The 21,264-nt window shown below is 41.1% G+C and overlaps 1 protein-coding gene across 3 annotated transcripts in view; it reads left to right on the top strand.

The window, feature by feature from the left end:
• Nucleotides 1–12,585, top strand: part of FNBP1 (formin binding protein 1) — a 181,638-nt gene extending 169,053 nt beyond the window's left edge. For 2 of the 3 annotated variants that reach the window (XM_006834871.1, XM_006834870.1), the window contains 4 exons: nt 7,014–7,146; nt 9,908–10,029; nt 10,334–10,470; nt 12,402–12,585. In XM_006834871.1, coding sequence (XP_006834934.1) covers nt 7,014–7,146; nt 9,908–10,029; nt 10,334–10,470; nt 12,402–12,580 — 571 coding nt within the window. In that variant the 3' untranslated portion in view covers nt 12,581–12,585. The remainder of the gene's footprint in view (nt 1–7,013; nt 7,147–9,907; nt 10,030–10,333; nt 10,471–12,401) is intronic. The other variant, XM_006834869.1, reaches the window with a different exon arrangement.
• The last annotated feature ends 8,679 nt before the right edge of the window (nt 12,586–21,264 follow it).

Here is a 21,264-nt window from a genome sequence, read left to right as displayed (position 1 = left end):
ATGGATTTAAAAGTGATTATTTGAGCCATGTGTTTGGTCACATGGCTGACTGATTGGGAGATTCCCTTTTACAAACAAATTTTATTCTAAGTTTGGAGAGCAAAATACATATGGTTATCTCTTCTATTACAAATGTATATGTGCGTGTTTTTATGAGGAGGAAGAGAAGAGAGGCATGACTCCCACCCTCTCCCTTTGCCCCATACCCTAGCTTTGGGTTCAGAATTTGCTCATCTTTCTATCTGCGTATAAGTAAAACTCAGCCTTCATATAGGTTTTAAAGTCTCCCTTTCTTTTTATGCAGTGTACTTATGGTGTGTAGAAAACAATTCACGGCAGGTCTTTGCTCTACGCACCAACAGCCATTAGAGGTATAAATACTCGCATGTTCTGAAGAAGAGTCTGTACCAGGCTCCCACCTCAAGGGTTCCCAGTTTTCTGAGCTGTTTTATAAGTTTGATCTTTGGGGGATAGTAGGTGGGTGCATATGCAGAAATAAACATGAAAAGTGATGCACTGTCTCCTCACTTGGGCATTCCTCTTCAGTTATAAGCTGTAATACTTTCACGTCATTTAGGAGATGTTTGCTAGTAATCCTGATTGCAAAGCTGCTTTAGTAATTGCTTCTCGCCTTATATGAAGAAGCTTCAGAAGGTTTGTGAAATTAAGTAGTAATTTGATGTTTTATGCTCTATAAATAGGCCAAATGGTGATATTGTAATATATATACTGGTGAAATGTGTTAAAACTTGGTTGTGGATTTCTGGCCAAAATGGCCAAACAAATAGTCGGACAAACAGTCCCTCTATAGCAAAGACCTGAGCAACGAAGTGAACTACATGTAGAAGACAGTCCTAGAACCCTGAGCATCAAATGGAAGAATAAAAAACGTGAGTGAAAGAAGAACCTGATTGAAAACAGCCAACAGGAAGGGACAGCACAGAGGGCCCCTGACAGCCTGCCCAACATTGTGTGGTCATCTGGAGACAAAGACAGCAGCAATCCCGGATGAGGAGCATAGAAGGCAACTTCACAGAATTCCCAATAGGAAAAAAAAATCACTAATCAAGCATTGTACATCCAGTAAAATTGTCTCTCAAATATGATGGCAAAATTAGACATTTTTGGATAAACTGCAATAAAGGAAATTTGTAAAACCAGACTAACCTTATAAGAACTACTAAAGGGAATCGGTCAGACAGAGAACAAACAACATCAGACAACAACCTCACCTGGAAACCAACCCAGGGAAAGTAAAATAGAGCTTCTAGACTGAAAACAGGGAACCAGAGGGGGCAACCGATAAATGATAACACCTTCAAAATAAAAAACGGAATAAGTAATACAGTTAACAGAACTTCTGTATGGAAAGGAAGTTAGGGTAATATCAAGATACAACAGACTGTTTTAAACTTAGGAAGATAAAAGTAAATTTCAGGGTAACCACAAAGAAAATTAATAAACCTTCTTGCTAAAATAAAAAAAGAAGAAAATCATAAAAACTCAGTAAACAAAATCAATAGTAACAAAGGAACTTGACACAAAAAATATTTGGAGCAAAGAAATCATTCATACCTGTTGATAATTACAGTGAATATAATCTGATTAAATGTACCAATCAAGAGGCAGAGAATGGCAGAATGGGTACGAAAGTACGACCCATTAAGATCTTGCCTACAAGTGAAACACTTTAGACATAAAAATAAATATAAACTGAAAACTAAAGGATGGAAAAACAAAATAGACTTTAAGGCAAAAACCAGCATAAGAGACAAGGAGGACATTGTAAAATTGTTAAAGTGTCACTCCAGCAAGAGAATGTAGCTATAATAAATAACCATGCATCTAATGAAAGAATTTCAGAATTCATAAACAAACCTTAACAGAACAGAAAAGAGAAATGGACCACTCCACACATAATTGTAAGAGACTTTAACATATCACTTCCTATGAAAGATAGAACAACTAGAAAAAAACTCAACAAAGATACAGAAGATTTAAACAACAAAATCAACAAACTTGATATCTTAGGCATATACAGAACACTCTACCCACCAACAGCACTGTCCACTTTCTTCTTTAGTGCACATTCCTTCTCCACAATAGACCAAAGAGTAGTCAGAAAGCAATCCTTAATAAGCTAAAAAATCATTAAGATATTACAAAGCATCTTCTTGCTTAAAACCTACTGGGTAATAGAAGAAGAAGAAAAAAAAAATTTCTTAGAATAAGTGAGCATGAAAACACACCATTCCCAAACTTGGGACATAGGAATAAGCACACACATGAAAAAAAGAAGAGCGGAAGGTTGACAGAAGAATGATGAAGACAGGTGAAGACACAGGGAGAGATGCAAGGACTAAAGGGGGTAGAGGTAAATAGTGATACATATGTATATACACACACCCTTGGAACAACAGTGTTCTGTGGGTAGATACATGGACAGAGACACAGGCAGGAAGACTGGGAGTATACCTACAAATATATCAAAGGTTGGAAGAGGATATTTGTATGTGGATATTTACCTTTCCTGCAGAGGAAACTTGGCATATCTGACAGGGAACTAATCTTTAAAATTTATCAAAAACTTTTAACACCTCAACAACAAAAAGACAAACAATCCAATTAAAAAACCAATGAAGTTGCTATCAGGACAGACTGTGAGGGCTGGAAATGTAAAGGTAGATGTTTTGTAGCAAAAGGAAGGGAGTCTAGGAGCAGAGGTCCCTGGGACCATGAAGGAAGAAGAGCGGAGAGCGGGACCCTACCAAAAGAGACAGTGACGCCAGAGATGAAGGCAGAGACGATGATGTGGAAAGATGGAACAGCTGGGGACTCTAGACCCAGAGAGGGAGAGGGGCTGTGTGCTGACAACCAGGGGGCAGGCTTGCAGGGTATACCCTTTGGTTGTTTGATGATGCATGAAGGGGATTGTAATCATGGCAATGAAACGATATACGGTAGGATGAATGTAAAGCTAATGTTCTCCCATGTAAACTATCACATAATCCACAAGAAAACATTTAAAAAACAACAACAACAAACAAGCGAATGAAGGACATTAACAGACACTTCACCAAACAAAACCTTCAGGAGGCCAACAAATACATGAAGAGATGGTGATAATCATTAGCCACTAGAGAGATGCAAATCAAAATAATAAGAGCTATCCCCCTTGTCAATGATATTGTTAAGAGCTGGCGAGTCAGTTCCAACTCAAAGAGTCCTAGTATAGGGTTTCCGAGAAGCAGCTGGTGGATTTGAACTGCTGACCTTGTGGTTCACAGTCCAGTGCTGATCTTACGACAACCACCCCAGGAGTCCTTGTTGATAGTAGTAATGAGAAAATTTAAAAAACAAAGAACAGAAAACAACAAATGCTTGTGAGAATTGTGGGGAGATTGGAAGTCTCATATTCTGCTGGTGGGATTGTAAAACAGTACAACCATTGTGGAAAATGGTATGGTGCGTCCTTAAAAGGTTAGAATATGATCCAGTAACCTCACTACTAGGGATATGAGGAGGCTTCAAAAAGTTTGTGGGAAAATTCCATAATCTTTTTTCCTCCCATTCTCTTTTCATTCCATTTTTCCACAAACTTTTTGAAGCCTCCTTATCTATCCTAAAGAAATTTTAACTATGGCAGAAATAAATTTGTGCACACCCTATATGCAACATGAAAGAATAGTGGTGAATCTGCAAAACATCTCACAACATGGCTGAATTTGGAGGACATTATCCTGAGTAAAATCAATCAATCACTAAAGGACAAACATTGTATGAAACCACTATTATAATTCAAGAAATGGTTTAAGAACACAAAGAAACAATCTTTGATGGTTACCAGGAATGAGAGGGGAAGGATAGCAACTGACACATAGACTAATGGGACAGAATTGAGGATCCGGAAGTAAATCCATCCACCTGTGGAAAATTACTAACAGGATAGTAGAAATGAATTAACTTGGGTGAGGGGCAAGGCAGTATGTCAGTACAACATGACCAAGGCAAAGGAAGACACTGGGAGGGACACAGGAGTAAAAGGCAACAGCAGTAAATACTATTCCATACACAATCCTATAACAACAATCAGACATTTACAGCTGGATATGTAGGTAGATGTGTAAGCTGATCAGGTGTATGCAAGGACATCTGTGGGCTTAGAGAGGTTTGGCAGAGGATATTTTTACATATATATTTGTTTGTACTACAAATATATCCGGAGTCCTGGTGTGGCGTGTGGGTTAATGTGCCAGACTGCAAAGCTGTTTGAACTGCAAGGTCGGCGGTTCAAACTCACAAGTGCTCCTTGGAAACCCTATACTGGGTCGCTGTGGGTCGGAATCAACTTGATGGCACTCAACAACACCAACACCAAATGTACCCAAGTTATCTCCAGTGATCAAAGTTATGCAGACTTTTTAGCTCCAACCAAATACCAGAGGGACTGAGTCCGTGGGCTTGAGGGTTTAGGACTGTAGTCTTGGGCTATCTCTAGGTCAGTTGGCATAAGACAGTTCATAAAGACAGTGTTAAAACATCTTATTTTGGTGAGTAGCTATGAGAGTCCTATATCTAAGATACAGCTATTGGTCTCTAGCTGGCCCCAGCAGAGAAGAGTGAAGAAAGTCAAAGACTCAAGCAAACGTGTTTTTTTTTTTTTTTAATTGTTTTGGTTATGCAGTTTGTGTTAAATAATAAAAAAAGGAAAGGTATTTTTAATCTTTATGCCAGGTAGTTACTTATTTTTTATGCTATAAATTAGGTTCCCTAAGTTTGTCCCAATTATTCCTTCCATGAACTTTATGGTTTTAGAAAAGGTGTTTCAAATTGAGTACATAATTATTTTGTGGAATTTTAAATGCACTTCTCAGCAGTTGATAAAATAGATGGACAGAAAGTCAGTAGGAATATAGACTTGAAAAATAGAATGAATAAAATTTATCTTATTACACACATACTCAACAACAGCAGAATATACACTATTCAAGCACACATGGAGAAAATTTCCAAAAACTGACCATATGGCTGGTTTCATAAAGTAGGTATCAACAAACATCATTCTTCTTGTTGCTGTGTGCCGTAGAGTCAGTTCAGACTCACAACCCCCTGTATAGGGTTTCTGAAGCTGTAAATCTTTGCAGAAGCAGAAAGCCTCATCTGTCTCCTGCAAAGCAGCTGGTGGCTGAAACTGTCGATCTTGTGGCTTGCAGTCCAATGCTTATCTTATGGAGCCACCACGCTCCCTTAGACATCACTAAGGATATGTTATCTGCATGCTGCCACTAAGCTGGAGTTGTAACCAGGATTTGGAAGTTAAATGTAGTTTTAAATAGTGCATGGTCTAAAGAAAAAGTCATACAGAACAAACCTCTGAAACAAAAGTGAATCTTAATGAATGTCCTACATGCTCAGTTACTAAAGCCATGATTATAAGGGAAATCAAGCTGTCATGTGTTTTAAAAGTAAAGAACACTAGAATTCAGTAAGCAAAGCTACCATCTCAAGTAGTTAGAGAAAGAACAGCAGAATAATCCTAAAGAAAATAATAAAGCAAAGTACATAAAGAAAGAGGATTGACAGAGTCCAAAACTGGTTATTTGCAAAGACTAATATAACTGATAAACCTTTAGAGAGATTGACCAAGAGAGACAACGAGGAGAATAATTGAAGACAGTGAATTCAGGACAACTGTAAGAGTTTTGTTGAGAAATAAGGGCAGTGGCTTGGGGTTTATGTTTTGTTTATGTACTGATGGACAATATTACAGTTTGCTTGTTACATAGAACAGTTAATCACTTAACAAATATTTATTGAGCATCTGCTATATGCCAGGTGCTGTCCTGACACTCAGGATTCATTGTTAACAAAATAGAGATGCTTGCCTTCATAAGCTATCATTCTAGTAGAGGGAAACAGATGATAATAAGCACAATAATAAATATATGAGATTAGAAAGTGATACTCTCTATAAGGGGAAACAGAGCAAGATAAGGGGGATGGAGTCAAGGCAGAGCTAGGGCTGCAGTGGAGAGTTGGCCTCAGGAGGTGCTGACAGTTCATGAGCTCCATGTTCATGGCAAAGAGACAATATATATAGCATCAAATGCTTGTAGGTGGGTAGAGGGAGTAGTGAGGATGTGTAGAAATTCTCTCTTGTTATTTCTGTATTTCTAGTTCTACTTGGTTTAACATCACTCAGAAGAGTTTTTCATTTGTTGGCCTTGTGTTGTGTGATTGGTTTTATTATTGTGATCTCTTTTTTTCTTTCTGAAGCTTATTAAAATTGGCTCCTTACTTCTTAACGTTTTAATAATTCTAACCCTGTAGAAAGTATCTTCAAGCTGGGATGAAAGTTAACCCCTAGAGGAAACCCCCAAACATGCCTGCATTGCTTCTTTTGGGACTACTCTAGCTACTGTGGGTTAGCTTCCAAAACATGGTTTCAGGAGGGGATTATAATCTTGCAATGTGTAGCTTTAAGGCTCTGTTGCCCACCTGTCATGGATACCAGCTGTGGATTTGGTTTCATTCATACTAGTTGTAATAATATTTCCCAAAAAGTGTGCTTCTTCATTCTTACTAGTTGTAATATTTCCAGAGAAGTGTGCTTCTTCATGTAGTGAACATATTGCCACCCACCAGACTTAACATGCCAGTTGTAGCTTTGGTTTGTTTGAAGACTATGCCCTGGAAATATATAAGTGTTATTTGTTTTTATTGTTTGGGACATGGGGATAGGCAGGATTGATTTGTTTCTTTCTTGTTAGAGACAATAGGAGATACTACTCAGAAAAGGCAACAGAAATGTAAAAACCAGTCTCTGGTTATACAGATCTTAGTAGCAGAACTCTTATAGAGAGTTGTTAGAATGAAAGCTGGCTCCACTATGCCCCTAGAATCTCTACTTAAATATAATCTCATGCTCCCCTTCCCGTGGCCTCAAAATGGTAGCGAATATAAGTGACTGACAACGTTAATCTTGACCATGTCCTGCTCACTCTCACTTTCAGAGATGCCATAACAAAAATGAAAGATGTCTACCTAAAGAATCCTCAAATGGGAGACCCAGCCAGTTTGGATCACAAGTTGACAGAAGTTGGCCAAAATATAGAAAAACTGCGATTAGAGGCTCAGAAATTTGAGGTATGAAGCTGTTCTTGAAAAGCTTTGTTGGAATATAAGAAGAAAAAGAAATAGGTGTTATTAAATGTGTTGTTGTTGTTGTGAAAGTGCCATCAAATCAACTGGTGAGTTTGAACAACATGCCTGTGGTTACCAGTCCAGTGCTTACCCAGGACTCCCATTACATGTGTTGTTATTGTTGTTAGGTGCCATCGAGTTGGTACCGACTCATAGCATCCCCATGCACAACAACAAAACACTGCGCCAACCTCACAATCATTGCTACATTTGAGCCCATCCCTGCTGCCACTGTGCCCATCCATCTTGTTGGGGGTCTTCCTCTTTTTCTCCGACCCTCCATTTTACCAAACATGATATTCTTCTCCGGGAACTGGTCCCTTCTGACAGTATGTCAGATGTATGAGAGATGAAGTCTAGCCATCCTGGCTTCCAGGGAGCAATCTGGCTATACTTCTTCCAACACAGATTGGTTTGTTCTTTTGGCAGATGATACCTCTAATATTTCCCAACACCATAACTCAAATGCATCAACTCTTCTACAGTCTTCCTTATTTACTGTCCAACTTTGGCATACATAAGAGGTTATAGAAAATACTATGGCTTGGGTCCAGGTGCACCTTAGTTCTTAAATTGCCATCTTTGCTCTTGAACACTTTATATTATAGAATATCACCACCAATTTATTTCTTTGAGAGAGAGACAACTTGGAATGTCAAATTGTTTGATGGGTTACAATAAAAGGGAAAATACTGTCATGCTTCTCAGCTTGTCCCATCTTAAATGTGTTCTTTAAAACTGACCCTGTTTACAGCTGTGTTTGTCTACAGTGCAGTTTTAAATTTAAGCATTTCACTTTCATGTACGTAATGGATGTGATCAGAAGTATATCATCCTCTATCATCTCAGTGAATCAGAAAGGGAGCTTGAAAACAATCAACTGAAGTTTGTTACTGCCCTTCCAGAAGAACTGTTACCAAAAGTCTATATGTATGTGAGGGAGAGGAGCATTCAGAAACTGGACAAACAGCTCTCTTTCCTCCCCGAAATTTAAAGACTGCAGAGTATGGAAAAATAAATCAGTAATTCTAATCAGAATAGATTCTTTCTAGCAATGAAGAATCATACATGGCTTGTTTTCATTCTTTTAAAAATCGATCTTTAAGTTACTATGGTCTGGTTGATCTGTCAGAAGCTAGAATTACCTTTGTCTGATTACTTTACGTTCTGTCCCGCTTAGCTCGGAGGGCCACGGGCTCAGTGCCATACCACTGCAATTAAGTGAATGTCTCACTAAAGTGAACCCCGTGACTATTTTGGTTTCCCCCAGAATCCACTGCCATCAAGTCGATTCCAACTCATGTCCCTCTAAGACAGAGTTAAACTGCTCCAAAGGGTTTCCCAGGCTGTAAATCTTACAGAAGCAGACTGCCTCATCTTTCTCCCTGGTTAGCAGTCCAATGTTTAACCCACTGCCCCAGCAGGACCCCTTTGGTTTCCTAGCACATATAAGTTTTATGTTTACACTATACTGTAGTGCAACATCATTATATAAAAAAGTTTGAAATAGTGAGAGAATTACCAAAATGTAACACCAGACACAAAATGAACACAAGATGTTGGAAGAATGACACCGACAGACTTGCTTGACGCAGGGTAGCCACAAACCTCAATTTGTCCAAAAAAACCCCAAAAAAACAACCCACAGATCTGCTAAGCACATAAAGTCATGTGCGTCTGTACTAGTTTCCTTGGGCTGTGGTAACAGGGTGCCACAAATTGGCTAACTAAAAACAACAGACATTTATTCTCTCAAAATTCTGGAATCTAGAAGTCCAAAATCAAAGCGTTGGCAGGGTCAGAGGCTCTAGGGGAAGGTTCCTTCCCTGCCTCTTGGAGCTTCTGGTGTTTCTTGGCTGTGGCAGAATCACTCCACCCTGCCTCTATCTTCACATGGCCTTCCTCCCTCTGCTCTGTTTCTGCGTCTCTTCTCATAAAGGCAATGGTTCGATGGAGCAGGGCCCTCTCTCCACCAGTTAACTGATTTCTTCTGCAAAGACCCTGTCTCCAAACAAGGGTACACTCACAGGTACTGGGCATTTGGACTTTACCATATCTTTTTTGGGGATACAATTCAAGCCATGACATCTACTTTACTTTAGATGCTGCTGAAAATAATTTTATCTACTTTTTCCTATGTACAAGTTTCTTCACTATTTGGGGGGAGTGGGGAGAAGTGTACTACTGAAAACAAAAGGTGGTGATATGGCTTTCAAGGAGTCCTGGTGCTGCAGGTTAATGCACTGGGCTGCAAAGTTGGTTTGAACCACAAGGTCAGCAGTTCAAGCTCACCAGCTATTCTTTGGAAACCCTATACAGGGTTGCTATGGGTTGGAACCGACTTGATGGCACTTAACAACAATACCAGTTTGAACTCATGGCCACAGGAGTTTGGGAACCAGAAGGGATTAAAAGTGACTTGTTCAAGGTCACAGAGCTGCTGAAAGTCCCAAGAGTGTAACAGAGACCCATGTTCCTTAGTGCTACATTGTGAACAGTTTGTTGCATAAATATATAAGTTCACTTCTGCTTCTCCAACTTTGGGTGAATTGAAACAGTTGCCTTTGAGTACATTTAGAAGGTCACATGCAAATAAATTGGAGACTCTGTCCTCAGATAGTCTTTTCACATTGGTTTAAATGACCTTGAGTTTAGGACCTTAGATGAGTTCAGGCCTAAGTCTTGCCTTGTTTTTTGTTTCCAGGCCTGGCTGGCTGAGGTTGAAGGCAGGCTCCCAGTCCGAAGTGAACAGGCCCGCCGACAGAGTGGAATGTATGATGCCCAAAACCCACCATCAGTTAACAACTGCGCACAAGACCGGGAGAGGTACAGTATCTGTATGGCACCATTTGTGTTGTTAGCCTGGCTTCTGGCAAAGGAGTTGTTTTGCTTTGTATTTATTCCTCTATATTCTGGGATCTGGAAATGAGCATAACGTGTTTGTTACATACCAGAGTACTACTGTTAGGGTTGACAGATTTCCCCCTGGTGCAGCTTTTAGAATCCATCATGGAATGGTGATGTAAGCATAGTGAGTGATTGAAGACAGTCTCCATCACACACTCAGGGGTTTACAGCCCTCTCAGAAGTCGGTTGCTATAGTTGCTGTGTGTTTTTCTTTCTTGAGCAGCCCAGATGGCAGTTATACAGAGGATCAAAGTCAGGAGAGTGAGGTGAAGGTGCTGGCCACAGACTTCGACGACGAATTTGATGACGAGGAGCCCCTTCCTGCCATAGGGACTTGTAAAGCTCTCTACACGTTTGAAGGTGACTACGCCAGCCTAATTTCCATGTCTGTTCTAAATTGTATGTGAGCCACTTTTCTGTTCCTGTGATCAGAACTTTCTTTTGAAGCTCTCCAAGTCTTCCTGTTATTTTCTTCTTCTACTGATAGCATTGTTACTTTTTGGTCAGTGGCTGTATGTTTGGATTTGTGGTCCGTATGATGTAACAACAATCAGTGAGCTTGACTGCAGTAGAGAGTATGGACTAATGGTGATTATATCTATTTGTTCAATATTTATAGAGCTCCTATCTGAAAAAGGCCCCCAAAGAGAAGGAACACGGGGAGTATAGTGTGGCACCCACCTTAACAGAAATAAGGCAGATAAACATATGGAAAAAGGCAGCCTGCAGTATTTACCAGAAAAGAGGCAGAGAGTGTGGGAACAATAACAGGAGAACTCCTTTAAGGGGTTTCGAGAATGTTCAGTGATGCAATGTATCATCGGGATGGGTATTGTCAAAACATGTTAATGAGGAAAGCGCACGTTTGTTGTGCAGCTTCTCTGTGTTAGGTGGTAACAGTGGAATTGTTGTTTTTAAAAGTGCCATCCAGTTGGTTCTGACTCATAGTGACTCTATATAGGGTTTCCAAGGCTGTACATCTTTGTAGAAACAGAAAACCTTGTCTTTCTCCCACCGAGCACTTAATGGGCTCGAACCACGCTCCCCATCAGTGGAATAGGAGACTGGAAAGTGAGAGATGGCAATGGAAGGGGGTGGGGGCCTGGATAAGAGAAACATTTTCTTTGGCCAACACAGAGGAAAGAAGCTGCTTGCTGGAAGTATTTGAGCCGAGTGTCGTCTTCATCAGAGATTTATTATCCCATATGTAGGGTGGATAGAAGAGTCTTGGTGGAGCACTGCAGGATAAGTACTGGACCGTAAGGTCTCCGATTCAAACTCACTAGCTGCTCCTCAGAAACCCTAGACAGGGTCACTACTCATCAAAAGAAAGACTAGGCTTGTGCTTCCCAAACTGATGACTTTTGAAACAGTGTCCTATATAATGTTAGCAAGGATGCTGTCTTTATAAAAAGGCATTCAGAGCTCAGAAAGGTTTGGGAAGCCCTGAGGTTTGGAAAGCCCTGAGGTAAATGTCTTTTGCAGATTTCTGTACTTCAGAGCCTTTAATAGACTCGATGTCCTTGCTGACAAAGCCAGAAAGGGAATACCAGTTTAAATGTTGCCAGTTTTACCCCCACAGCCAAGTCTTCCCCCTCTCCTCCCACAGTACCCATGTTAACAACTCCCCAAACAATTTGTCTATCTCATAATGCTAGTTGGGGCGTGGTGGCTAATTCATTGACATTCTTTTAGCAAATGTTTACTGATCTTGATTAAGGAATGGACATGAGGGGCAGCAGTTGACAAACTGCTCAGGCTTGAAGCTAATTGGAAATCAGGAACAAAAGATGGAGACAATCAAAGGTGGTTACAGAAATTACATTCCAGGGAGAATGGAGCTGTCCACTGCAACCAGAAATGTGAAGGGAGAGCAGCTAGTTAGGGAGAACCAGTGAGTTCAGTTTCACCCAAGATGAGTTTTAGGGGCCAAGGCAACTTCAAGGTACCAGAAATATGAGAAAGTGATACAGCGTTATTGTTTTAAAAGTGCTTTGCTCCAAGAGAGAGAAAAGGCAACTAGAGAAGAGGAGAGAGAGAGGGGGTCTCGGTTCGTTGGAGGAATTAGATACAGATCCTTTAGAGAGACAGAGGTAAAACTTGGAAGTGGAGGAGAAAGTTTGAGTGCAGTAGATAAAGGGTCAGTGGTGTTAACTACATGTAAGAAGTCAAAAGGGGGTACTTTTACATAGACATCACCTCTGAGCCCTCGTTTCATTGCATAGTTCCCTGTCTGCTCTCTACGTGAATTTAACAGGAAACCTAAAATACATCGATCATTGTTTTTCCAGGTCAGAATGAAGGAACCATTTCGGTAGTTGAAGGCGAAACATTATACGTTATAGAGGAAGACAAAGGTGATGGGTGGACCCGCATTCGGAGAAATGAAGATGAAGAGGGTTATGTTCCCACCTCATACGTCGAAGTCTATTTGGACAAAAATGCCAAAGGTGCTAAGACTTATATTTAATTCCACTTACCAAAACCAAAACAAAAAAACTTAAAAAAAGAAAAAGAGTGGTTTCTCCTCACAACTATGCCTGTTACAGACAGACAATTCTTCAAAAGACTGGATGGACAACATCGCAGTCCCTGTTCCCACACAGCCACACAGTGGACTTGTAGAGGCCGTACACCTGAGTGTTTGGGGTTTTGACTATCATCAAGTTTCACTTGCTGAGATTTATGTGAAAAGCTGCCAACTGCCAAAACTTACAGTCTAGATTCTAGTCAATTTAATGAATTTAATAAAAATCCACACACATCACATCATGGGGGTGCAAAAATACTTTTATATCCAGCGTCACCATAAATGAAATGGCACTAGAATGTTATAAATTTGAAATGTAATAAATTGAACTATCGTAATTTGTTCAATTTTGCATTCATTTTAGAGGAAGTCATAAATAAAATAAAATTTCCCTCTTCTCAAGTCAAGAAAAACCAGTTGCCATGGAGTCGACTCCAACTCATGGCAGCCCCATGTGTGTCACAGTAGAGCTGTGCTTCATAGAGTTTTCAAAGGCTGATTTTTTCAGAAGCAGTTCACCAGGCCTTTCTTCTGAGGTACCTCTCGGTAAACTCAACCTCCAAAGTTCAGGTTAGCAGTTAAGTGTGTTTTAGCTGTTTGTACCACCCAGGGACTCCTCAGTAAAGAAAAAGTTAGAAAATTCTCATAGTGATACTAAAAATATTTTACTTAAACATAGTTAAGGTCATTGTTAGTTCTGATTATCCTATTCTGCCCATACGATCCCAAACAAACAATTGAAATCTGAGAAAAAAGTATGAGCAAGTAACCAGTTGATTTTTGTCAATGACACTGCTCATCTTCCCTTCACCAGGCTGACCCAGTAGATGGGATGTGTTCACACCATTTAGACACACTGTAAAAGCAGTGCCTGTCCACGCCACAATTCCCTTTCTTTATAATTTTCTCACACTTGGTTCTGCTTCTCTTGGAGGTTTTGCAGCAAGTAGAGCTGTGTCTCACTCACACTTCCCCAGATGGTCTAGAAATAGAACCGAGTTGGGGAGCAACTACTTCCACACACAGACACCAATCTCAGCACATCACCTTTCAAAGTTGGGTGGAGGGGAGGAGGTTGTCAATCACTGGCATCTTTAAGACTCTGCATTTGAATTTACTGGGAATTGTTTTAAGCAGCAAACATAATGGCTCATTTTGGAAACTTACATGGTTAACTTTAGCCAGAATAAAATAAAAGTTCTCATCCTCTTTGAAGAAATCTGGGCCACAGGGGAATTTGCATTCTGAAATTGGCACTAAAGACAAAGGCTAGATAGTGAAATTAGTCACATTTATAGGCCAGTACCCAGCCCAGTGTTTAACTGTGCCCAGTAATGAGATTCTGGGCTGAGAACATAGAGCTCTGGCTATAAATGGGTCAGAACAAAGGCATTGCGTTAGTCTTCCTTTTTACTTTGAAAATAATTTATTCATGCCCTTTCTGCTTTTAAATAGAAAGTTTACCTTCTTGCCTTTATATTATGGCTCATTTTATTAGTCAATTTAAAGCTGATTGTAAAAGCAGCTGGCAGGAATTACGGGTGCTTGTCGCTCTGGATGGCCTATGTGTCAAGAACCTAACAAGTTACCTTAAATGTCACACGGGCCACCAAATTCTAACCCATAGTGGCCCCATATAGGGTTGCCAAGGCTGTAACTCTTTACAGGAGCAGACAGCCTCAGCTTTCTCCTAGGGAACAGCTGGTGGGTTTGAACTAGTGACCTTGTAGTTAGTGGTCTAGTGCTTATCCTACAGTGCCACCAGAGCTCCTTGACTTAAACCCCTCCCTCTACAACAACAACACAACAACAAAAATGTCTTTCAATTTTGCAAAGATATAGAGAGAGGAAAATACTACCCACCCTTTACCTAGTTTCTCCCAAGGGTTACATCTTACATAACTATGTCTTGATAGGATACTATCAAAACCAGGAAACTAGCATGGGGCAGCCTGATGCTTTTTTAAAAAGGTTCTATCTAAATAATGCTGTAAATGGATCTCATTTTGAATTACACATCTGCTGGAGTATTAGAAGTCTTCGTACTGACTCCAGACCTTGTCAGAACGTTTGTTTACTTTACGTTTAAGTCAGCACAAAAACCAGCTGACCACTGAAATTTGTTTTAATTATCAGCAGGAGACTACTGGGAGTCCTGGTGGCACAGTGATTAAGCACTTGGCTGCTCACTAAAAGGTGGCCAGTTCGAACTCATCAGCCAATGTTCTGAGGCAGCCTGCTTCCGTAAAGATTACAGCTTTGGAAAACCCTTTTGTGCAATTCTGCTCTGTCCTAGTGTTACTATGAGTTAGAGTCAACTCAGTGGCCAGGGGTTTGGTGGGGTTATTTTTTAGGAGGTATGTAACCAAATGAATGGCAGACCTCTTAAAGTCTGACCAACCTCTTGATCCGATAATGAGCACATTTTCAGACTCAACACTGGAGAACACAAGCTAACCACTGAAAAAGTCTAAAACGGGGCAAGACAATGTTTACTTTAAAGCCCACCTTGAAAAGTATGACGTTCTGTGAGGGTGGTTTTTTGTTTCTTTGGAGTTGTGCAAATTTGATTCAGTAAATAGTTCCACTGGTTTGCATAGGGCACTGGGGGTAGGGAGGGGGAACAGTTTGTGTGCATACATTTATGATCGGTATTTTAAGTTGTGTGCCTTAGCACCTGCCAGACGAATACATGTAATACTGACCCAACAGTTAAGAGATGCTTCATAGCTAGTCAATATGTTGAAGTATTAGAAAAAGTACTGAGACAGTTCCCAAAGCATCAGGAATTTCCGTCTCCATCCAAAACAGTTTCTTTGTTTTCTCCAGTAGTTCTATGCAAAACTATGAAAGAAGCAAAATCTCAGATGGTGTGTAAAGTTTTCTTCCTTTAATTACTGGTTAATTATGTGTGTGTCGAAGCTCTTCCTCCCTACCACGTTTATAAATGTGTCAGACCTCACCCCAAACACGCCCTTCGGGTGAGGCTACTGCTTTCTGGTGCCTGTAACTCAAAGCAGTTGTTTCATTTTAAATAATGCCAAGTGCACTTTTTTTTTTTTTAGTGTGGTGTAGTGTGGTCTTAAGATGTGGTGGTTTCATCATTGCCAAAATATTTAGACTGATTTTCAATTGGTCAACTGGATTGTAATTTCTTTTATGATTTTGTTGTTGTTGTTTTCAACTATTTTCTGTTAAATAGATCCATGATCCCCTCTACACACAGAAAGTATATTTGTATATAATGCGAATGAAAAACTGAAAGGATGGCTTAGTTGTTTTAACGGTTTACTCAATTCTGTTTGTTTTATTGGTAATTCTGCTGCCTAATGACCTTTTTGTTTTTATAACGGCTGGGGAGGCTACAAGGATTATTATACTGGTAGCTAGGTTCCCTGCTGGCTGCTCCACACTTGGCTTTATTAGACACATGATTCCTGAGTAAGTTGTGTTTGAAGACAGCCCACGTTGACTGTTTCTTTCTCTTCTTATTCTACAAGAAAAGAACCTGCCTGACATCTTTTAGTTGTACCCTCATACCTGCCTCTCTAATAAACGTTATATTTTTCCTCAGTGTTGTGTATTTTAAATGATTCTTCACCTTTGCAAGAAAAGTGTTCTGTGTAATATGAATATTTAACTCTTTCCTCTTTAGTAATGGGGGATTTCCTATCCAAATGCTTTTTTTAAAATTCTGCCTTTTTTTTTTTTTTCCTTAAATCAATGTCCTGTTTCTTACCCTTTATGTACTGAAGGGCTGAAAGAGTCTTTGTTTCTCATGTTTCTCTTCTGCCTCCCTCAAGATGAAGAACTTTCACTGTTTATTGCTGAGGAAACATTGTTAAGTTTTCTTTTAACCAAAGGTTTAACTTGATTATCAGGGAGCTGGGAGTTTCAGACTGAGAGAGAATCAAGCTCTTATTTTCCTTGTTTTATTCAGGGAGCTCACCACATCTCTTTCTTTCTCTCAACACTAAATTGATTAAAGGGATGAGTCAGGGTGATTCTCCTAACACTAGTAAAGACCAGTTAGTTAATGATTGCTGATGAAACCGTGAAAGTTCCTGATCTCAAAATGAGCCTGTGGTAACCAATTTGTTCTAAAAACACCTCACCCCGCCTGCCCTCTCCCCTCTCCTCCCCCAGGGCGGGCCATTTGCTGTGAAGCACAAAATGCCCGCCTCTAACCTGCTGCCTTCCGGTCTAACAGAAAGTTTCTCTTTCTTTTTCTTTTTGTGTTGTAGATTCCTAAAGGTGGCATCCGGGGATCCAGAGTCTGGGGTGAGCCTTCCCAGGAGCAACCACTCCGTCTGCTTGTCTCCACAGGCCTCGAACGTGCCTGTGCGAACAGAGTGGAGCACTTGAAATCTCAGCCTGAAATGACAGCCCCACACCGTTCAGCTGCTTGCCTTTTTCTTTCTTTTCTTTCTACAGCATGCTTCTTGTGGCTCAGTTATTCCTAGGGCCCAGTCTGGCCACCTTTTGGGGGGCAAGTTGAACTGATGGGATTGTTTCCCTCTCCCCGGCTCTGCACAGACAAGGGAAGACCACCAGACATTTCCCCTCCTCCCGCACTTCACTAGCTCCATAGCTAGCCCTCAGTCCACCAGGTGTTGGTCCTGACTGGCCCATCCTCATTTCACCCTGTGCCTTTTGTGAAAGCTTTGCTACTAGTCTCCTGAAGAGACTAACAGAACCTGGATAAGGAGGGTCGACTTAAACCAGGTGAACTGAGCACCCTTGTGCCATGCTCGTATTCCCCTACCATTTACACTAGAAACTGCACTATCTTTCCCAAAGTCCATTAATTATTCACTGGTCCCTTTCTGGTTATGGGCTCTCTGCTCATACTAAACCTTGACCCTTTCAATATTTTCTGTGGTGGGTTCAGGGGTAGGTATGCGCACACTTTTGTTGGGAAACCGGTATTCGGTGGCCCAAAAAGTCCCAACTGGAAGCACTGCTGTTTGCCTGTGTCCGCCTTCCATAAGGTCAAGGACAAACCCAGCCCATCTTTTTCCTATTGTCTCCCGTTAATGAGTTGCACAGATGGAGGCACTTTGTGAAGGAGTGTCCCACCCTTGCACTAGCTCATTGCAAAGTCGAAATTCCTCTCCTTTCCTCCATGGTGAATTCCAAGATGTGCATCTTAGGATTTTAGTACTTTCATCACCAAAGCGCCAAAGGCACAGACAGGCCTCTTGTGGTCCTTGTGATCCTGTGGCAACAGCTTCTGCATTATCACGTTCTCCTGTCGGCCCTGAAACCGAGTCTTTTTGAGCATAGTTTCCTTCCCTTTAAGGATTTTTGAGGGAAAACTAAGGTCATGTAACCTGTGTCCACCCCACGCCTTAGAGCAGCGTAGCTTCATTTCTCATTTGGTGCAGAAACAGTCACAAGAACTGGGCTGTGAGCTTCGGTGAACAAAACACCATCTGAAGTCTAAGGATGAAACTGGGCGTCTTTATCCTTTTGTTTAGCTTTTGGTAACTAGGTGGTCACCTCAAGCATTTTCCTGCCTATGAATCTAAGACAAGGAGTTCTTACAAGAGCTAAAAGGACAGGGACTGCAAATACAGCTCCTAAGAGTTGACCCGTCTTTGTTCAGAGGTTCATTGCATGTGTGGAAATCAGGAAAATCAATTCCTTTCAGCAAACCAGGACTGGCCACATACCACACTTCAGGAGCATCTCTGTCAACTCTCAGTAACTAGGAGCCACAAACGAGACAATGCCAAGTGTAGGCAGCTGAAGAGGAAATGGCTTCAGGTGGAAACAGTGAGCATGAATCCTTTCTCACTTTTTTCCTCATCATGGAGGCTGGGGGCAGGGGGGGTGTGGCAGAGTGGAAGAGAACTGAGACTTGTATCTGCTGGAGAGTCGTGGAAGCCCTTGGGCTGCTGCATTAGCAACAGGCTTCCCTCTCCTACAGTGGGCAGCCGATTGTAGCATGCCTGCCAGTTAAGCCACGAATGCCCTCTGCCTCTGCCAACCAGGTGCATGGCTAATAAGTACCCAGCCACTCCAGAAAGGGCTCTTTGTCCACAAGATGGCCAGGTATCTCCAGGAACTTCACCAAGTGAAGCTGACCACTCTCCACCCTACAAGGATGCTAAATGGAGTTTTGTTTTTAATCTGTTTTTAGAGCCTCAATAATGCATGTGCATTGTATCATATTCCAGGTCAGGATAGATTTATTTCTTGCAACATAGGGAGAAAGTATAAGCTGCTGTAACTTGTTCTGTAAATGTCTGCTAAACCCAGTATATGCTTGTTCACACCCCCATCCTCCTTTGTATTTCCTGCACTTTTTTTTTCCTGTACCACCTGGGTCCAAAAGGAAAATGAGTGCTTTTAAGTGTTTTAACCTTGATGTTTGCTTTTTTTTTGCCTGTCTGTATGGCTATGTGGAAACAGCAATGCTGAATCAGCTGGGCTTATTAGAGGAAAGAAGTTATTATATGATGATAGTTGATATATATCATGTACTCTGGGAATCCTACTGTGAAACCATTTATATATAATTATGGAACATTTCACATATAGTAGAAATGGCTTCTCATTCCTCTTCCTGCCCACTTGCCTGTTATTTCTCCACTAGTGCTAGAATATTGTTGTAAGAAAGACTAATTTTTAAAACTCCTGCCCTGAAAGTGACTTCAAAAACAAAATGAAAAAGAACTCATTTACCCCATTCCTCCTTTTTAGGATGGGGGCGGGGCGGGAAGCCATGGGAAGCTATAATGGGTTTTTCCTTTGCGTTTTTATCTCCCTCACCTTGAAGCTTTTCCGTTGCTATGCAGAGTCGGGATAAACCTGTAACTTGTCTCAGCAGCAGCAGCACAAAGGTCTTTAATGCCTTTTGGGAACATCTGTACTTACAGAAGTTTACCAAACACGAAATAAGGATGTTAATGCGCAAGTATTTTCCCAGACATTGTGGTTTCATGCTTCTTATTGGCTCTGCTTCCTGTGCTTATGTCATCAAAAAAAATGTCTTTAGAAAATGACCCAAGATTCTATTTTAACATGATATAGCTTTACATTTTTTGTTTGTGTGTGTTGCACTAATTCTAAACTTTGGAGGCATTTCAGTGTTGTGAAGGTCCTGGAATTGCCTGTTTTATTTGTCTCTGAAGATGGAATTGAACCAAATAAAGTGCTTTCATTGGAAGGCTTATATTGACCTTGTAACTATATGTTAATCCTCTAAATGTTAAATAAAAGTATAACTTCTGGCACCATATCATGGGCTTCTTCTGTTCCCTGAAGAGGTGACCTAGTCACAGATGCAGCCTGGTGCTGCTAAGTCTACCGGGCTGGGAGCACAGGCTCTGGGCTCTGGTCTGCACCAGTTGGTTCTCATTTACCAAGACAAGTCACAGCTGCATCAGGGAGGGGCTTGGCACTTAAACAGCTACAATTACCTCCACTCCCCCACCAAGGATCTGTGGGCGCAATGGTTAAGTATTTTGGCTGCTAACTGAAAAGTCCACAGGAGAAAGATGAGACTGTCTACTTCATAAAGTTAGCAGTTTTCTGTCCTATAGGATGGCGATGAGTTAGAACTGGTAAAGGCTTGGTGGTGGGTTTTTTTTTTTTTTTTAAAGTATCTCTCCAACTCTCTGTAGTGAGGGCAGGAAGCTGTCAGAGATGTTGGTGATGTGATGTACATTCAGACTGATGCAGTCCACAGAGCTGGTAAGTTATTTTCAGCAGGCAGCCAATCTAACTTTCCAGAGACCCTGTAGGAGAAATTAAATTTGTGCATGTTTGTGTTTCAGTATTTTGGTGTAGTCTTAGGAGTGTTGGAAACCATACTCTCGGTAGCCTGGCTGGGCTCACGAATTTGCATGGAGCAGCATCATGCATCTCTGAATTGCTTCTGGACAATTAACAGGTGGGAGTGGGTAGTGTCGATGGAGTAGGAGTTATGCCTGACACCATGGGATGTGTGCAGTGGAAGGCTCTGCTTCTATACTCAGCTTTGAAAACATCACTCAGCCTTTTGGGGAAGATACAATTGGTTTGTGCCCATATCACTCTGTTTTCTAAGGTTCTTTAGAGCTGTTATGGCAAAGTTATTTGGGGGAATGAAATATTACCAGCTACACCTGGTGCATATGAGGTTATTGAAAATACCATGGCTTGGGTCAGGCACACCTTCGTCCTCAAGCTGACATCTTTGCTCTTCAACACTTGAGAAGGGTCTTGTGCAGCAGAGTGGAGGGTTAGAGAAAAAGAGGAAGACCCCCAGCGAGATGGATTGGCCAAGTGGCAGCATCAGTGGGCTCAAGCATGGCAACGATAGTGAAGTTGGCCCAGGATCAGGCAGTGTTTCGTTCTGCTATGCATAGGGTCGCTATGAGTCGGTACTGATTTGACGGCACCTAACACCACCACCTGGTACGGTGTTATAGGGTAAACACTGGGCTGCTAACCGAAAGGTCGATGGTTCAAATCCACCAGCCACTCCTCAGAAATGCCATACAGGATTGCTAGGAGTCTGAACTGATAGGATGGCATTTAACACCAGCACCAAGTGTGAGCAGGGCAGCATTAATGCTCGTTATGAATGAACTTGCTGAGTAGACAGTTAATTGATGAATTAACTTTCATCAATA

The sequence above is a fragment of the Chrysochloris asiatica genome, unplaced genomic scaffold, assembly GCF_000296735.1.
Source record: "Chrysochloris asiatica unplaced genomic scaffold, ChrAsi1.0 scaffold00014, whole genome shotgun sequence".
Lineage (NCBI taxonomy): Eukaryota > Metazoa > Chordata > Mammalia > Afrosoricida > Chrysochloridae > Chrysochloris > Chrysochloris asiatica.
The sequence above is the reverse complement of the archived record's forward strand: the minus strand, read 5'-3'. Positions and strand labels throughout refer to the sequence as shown.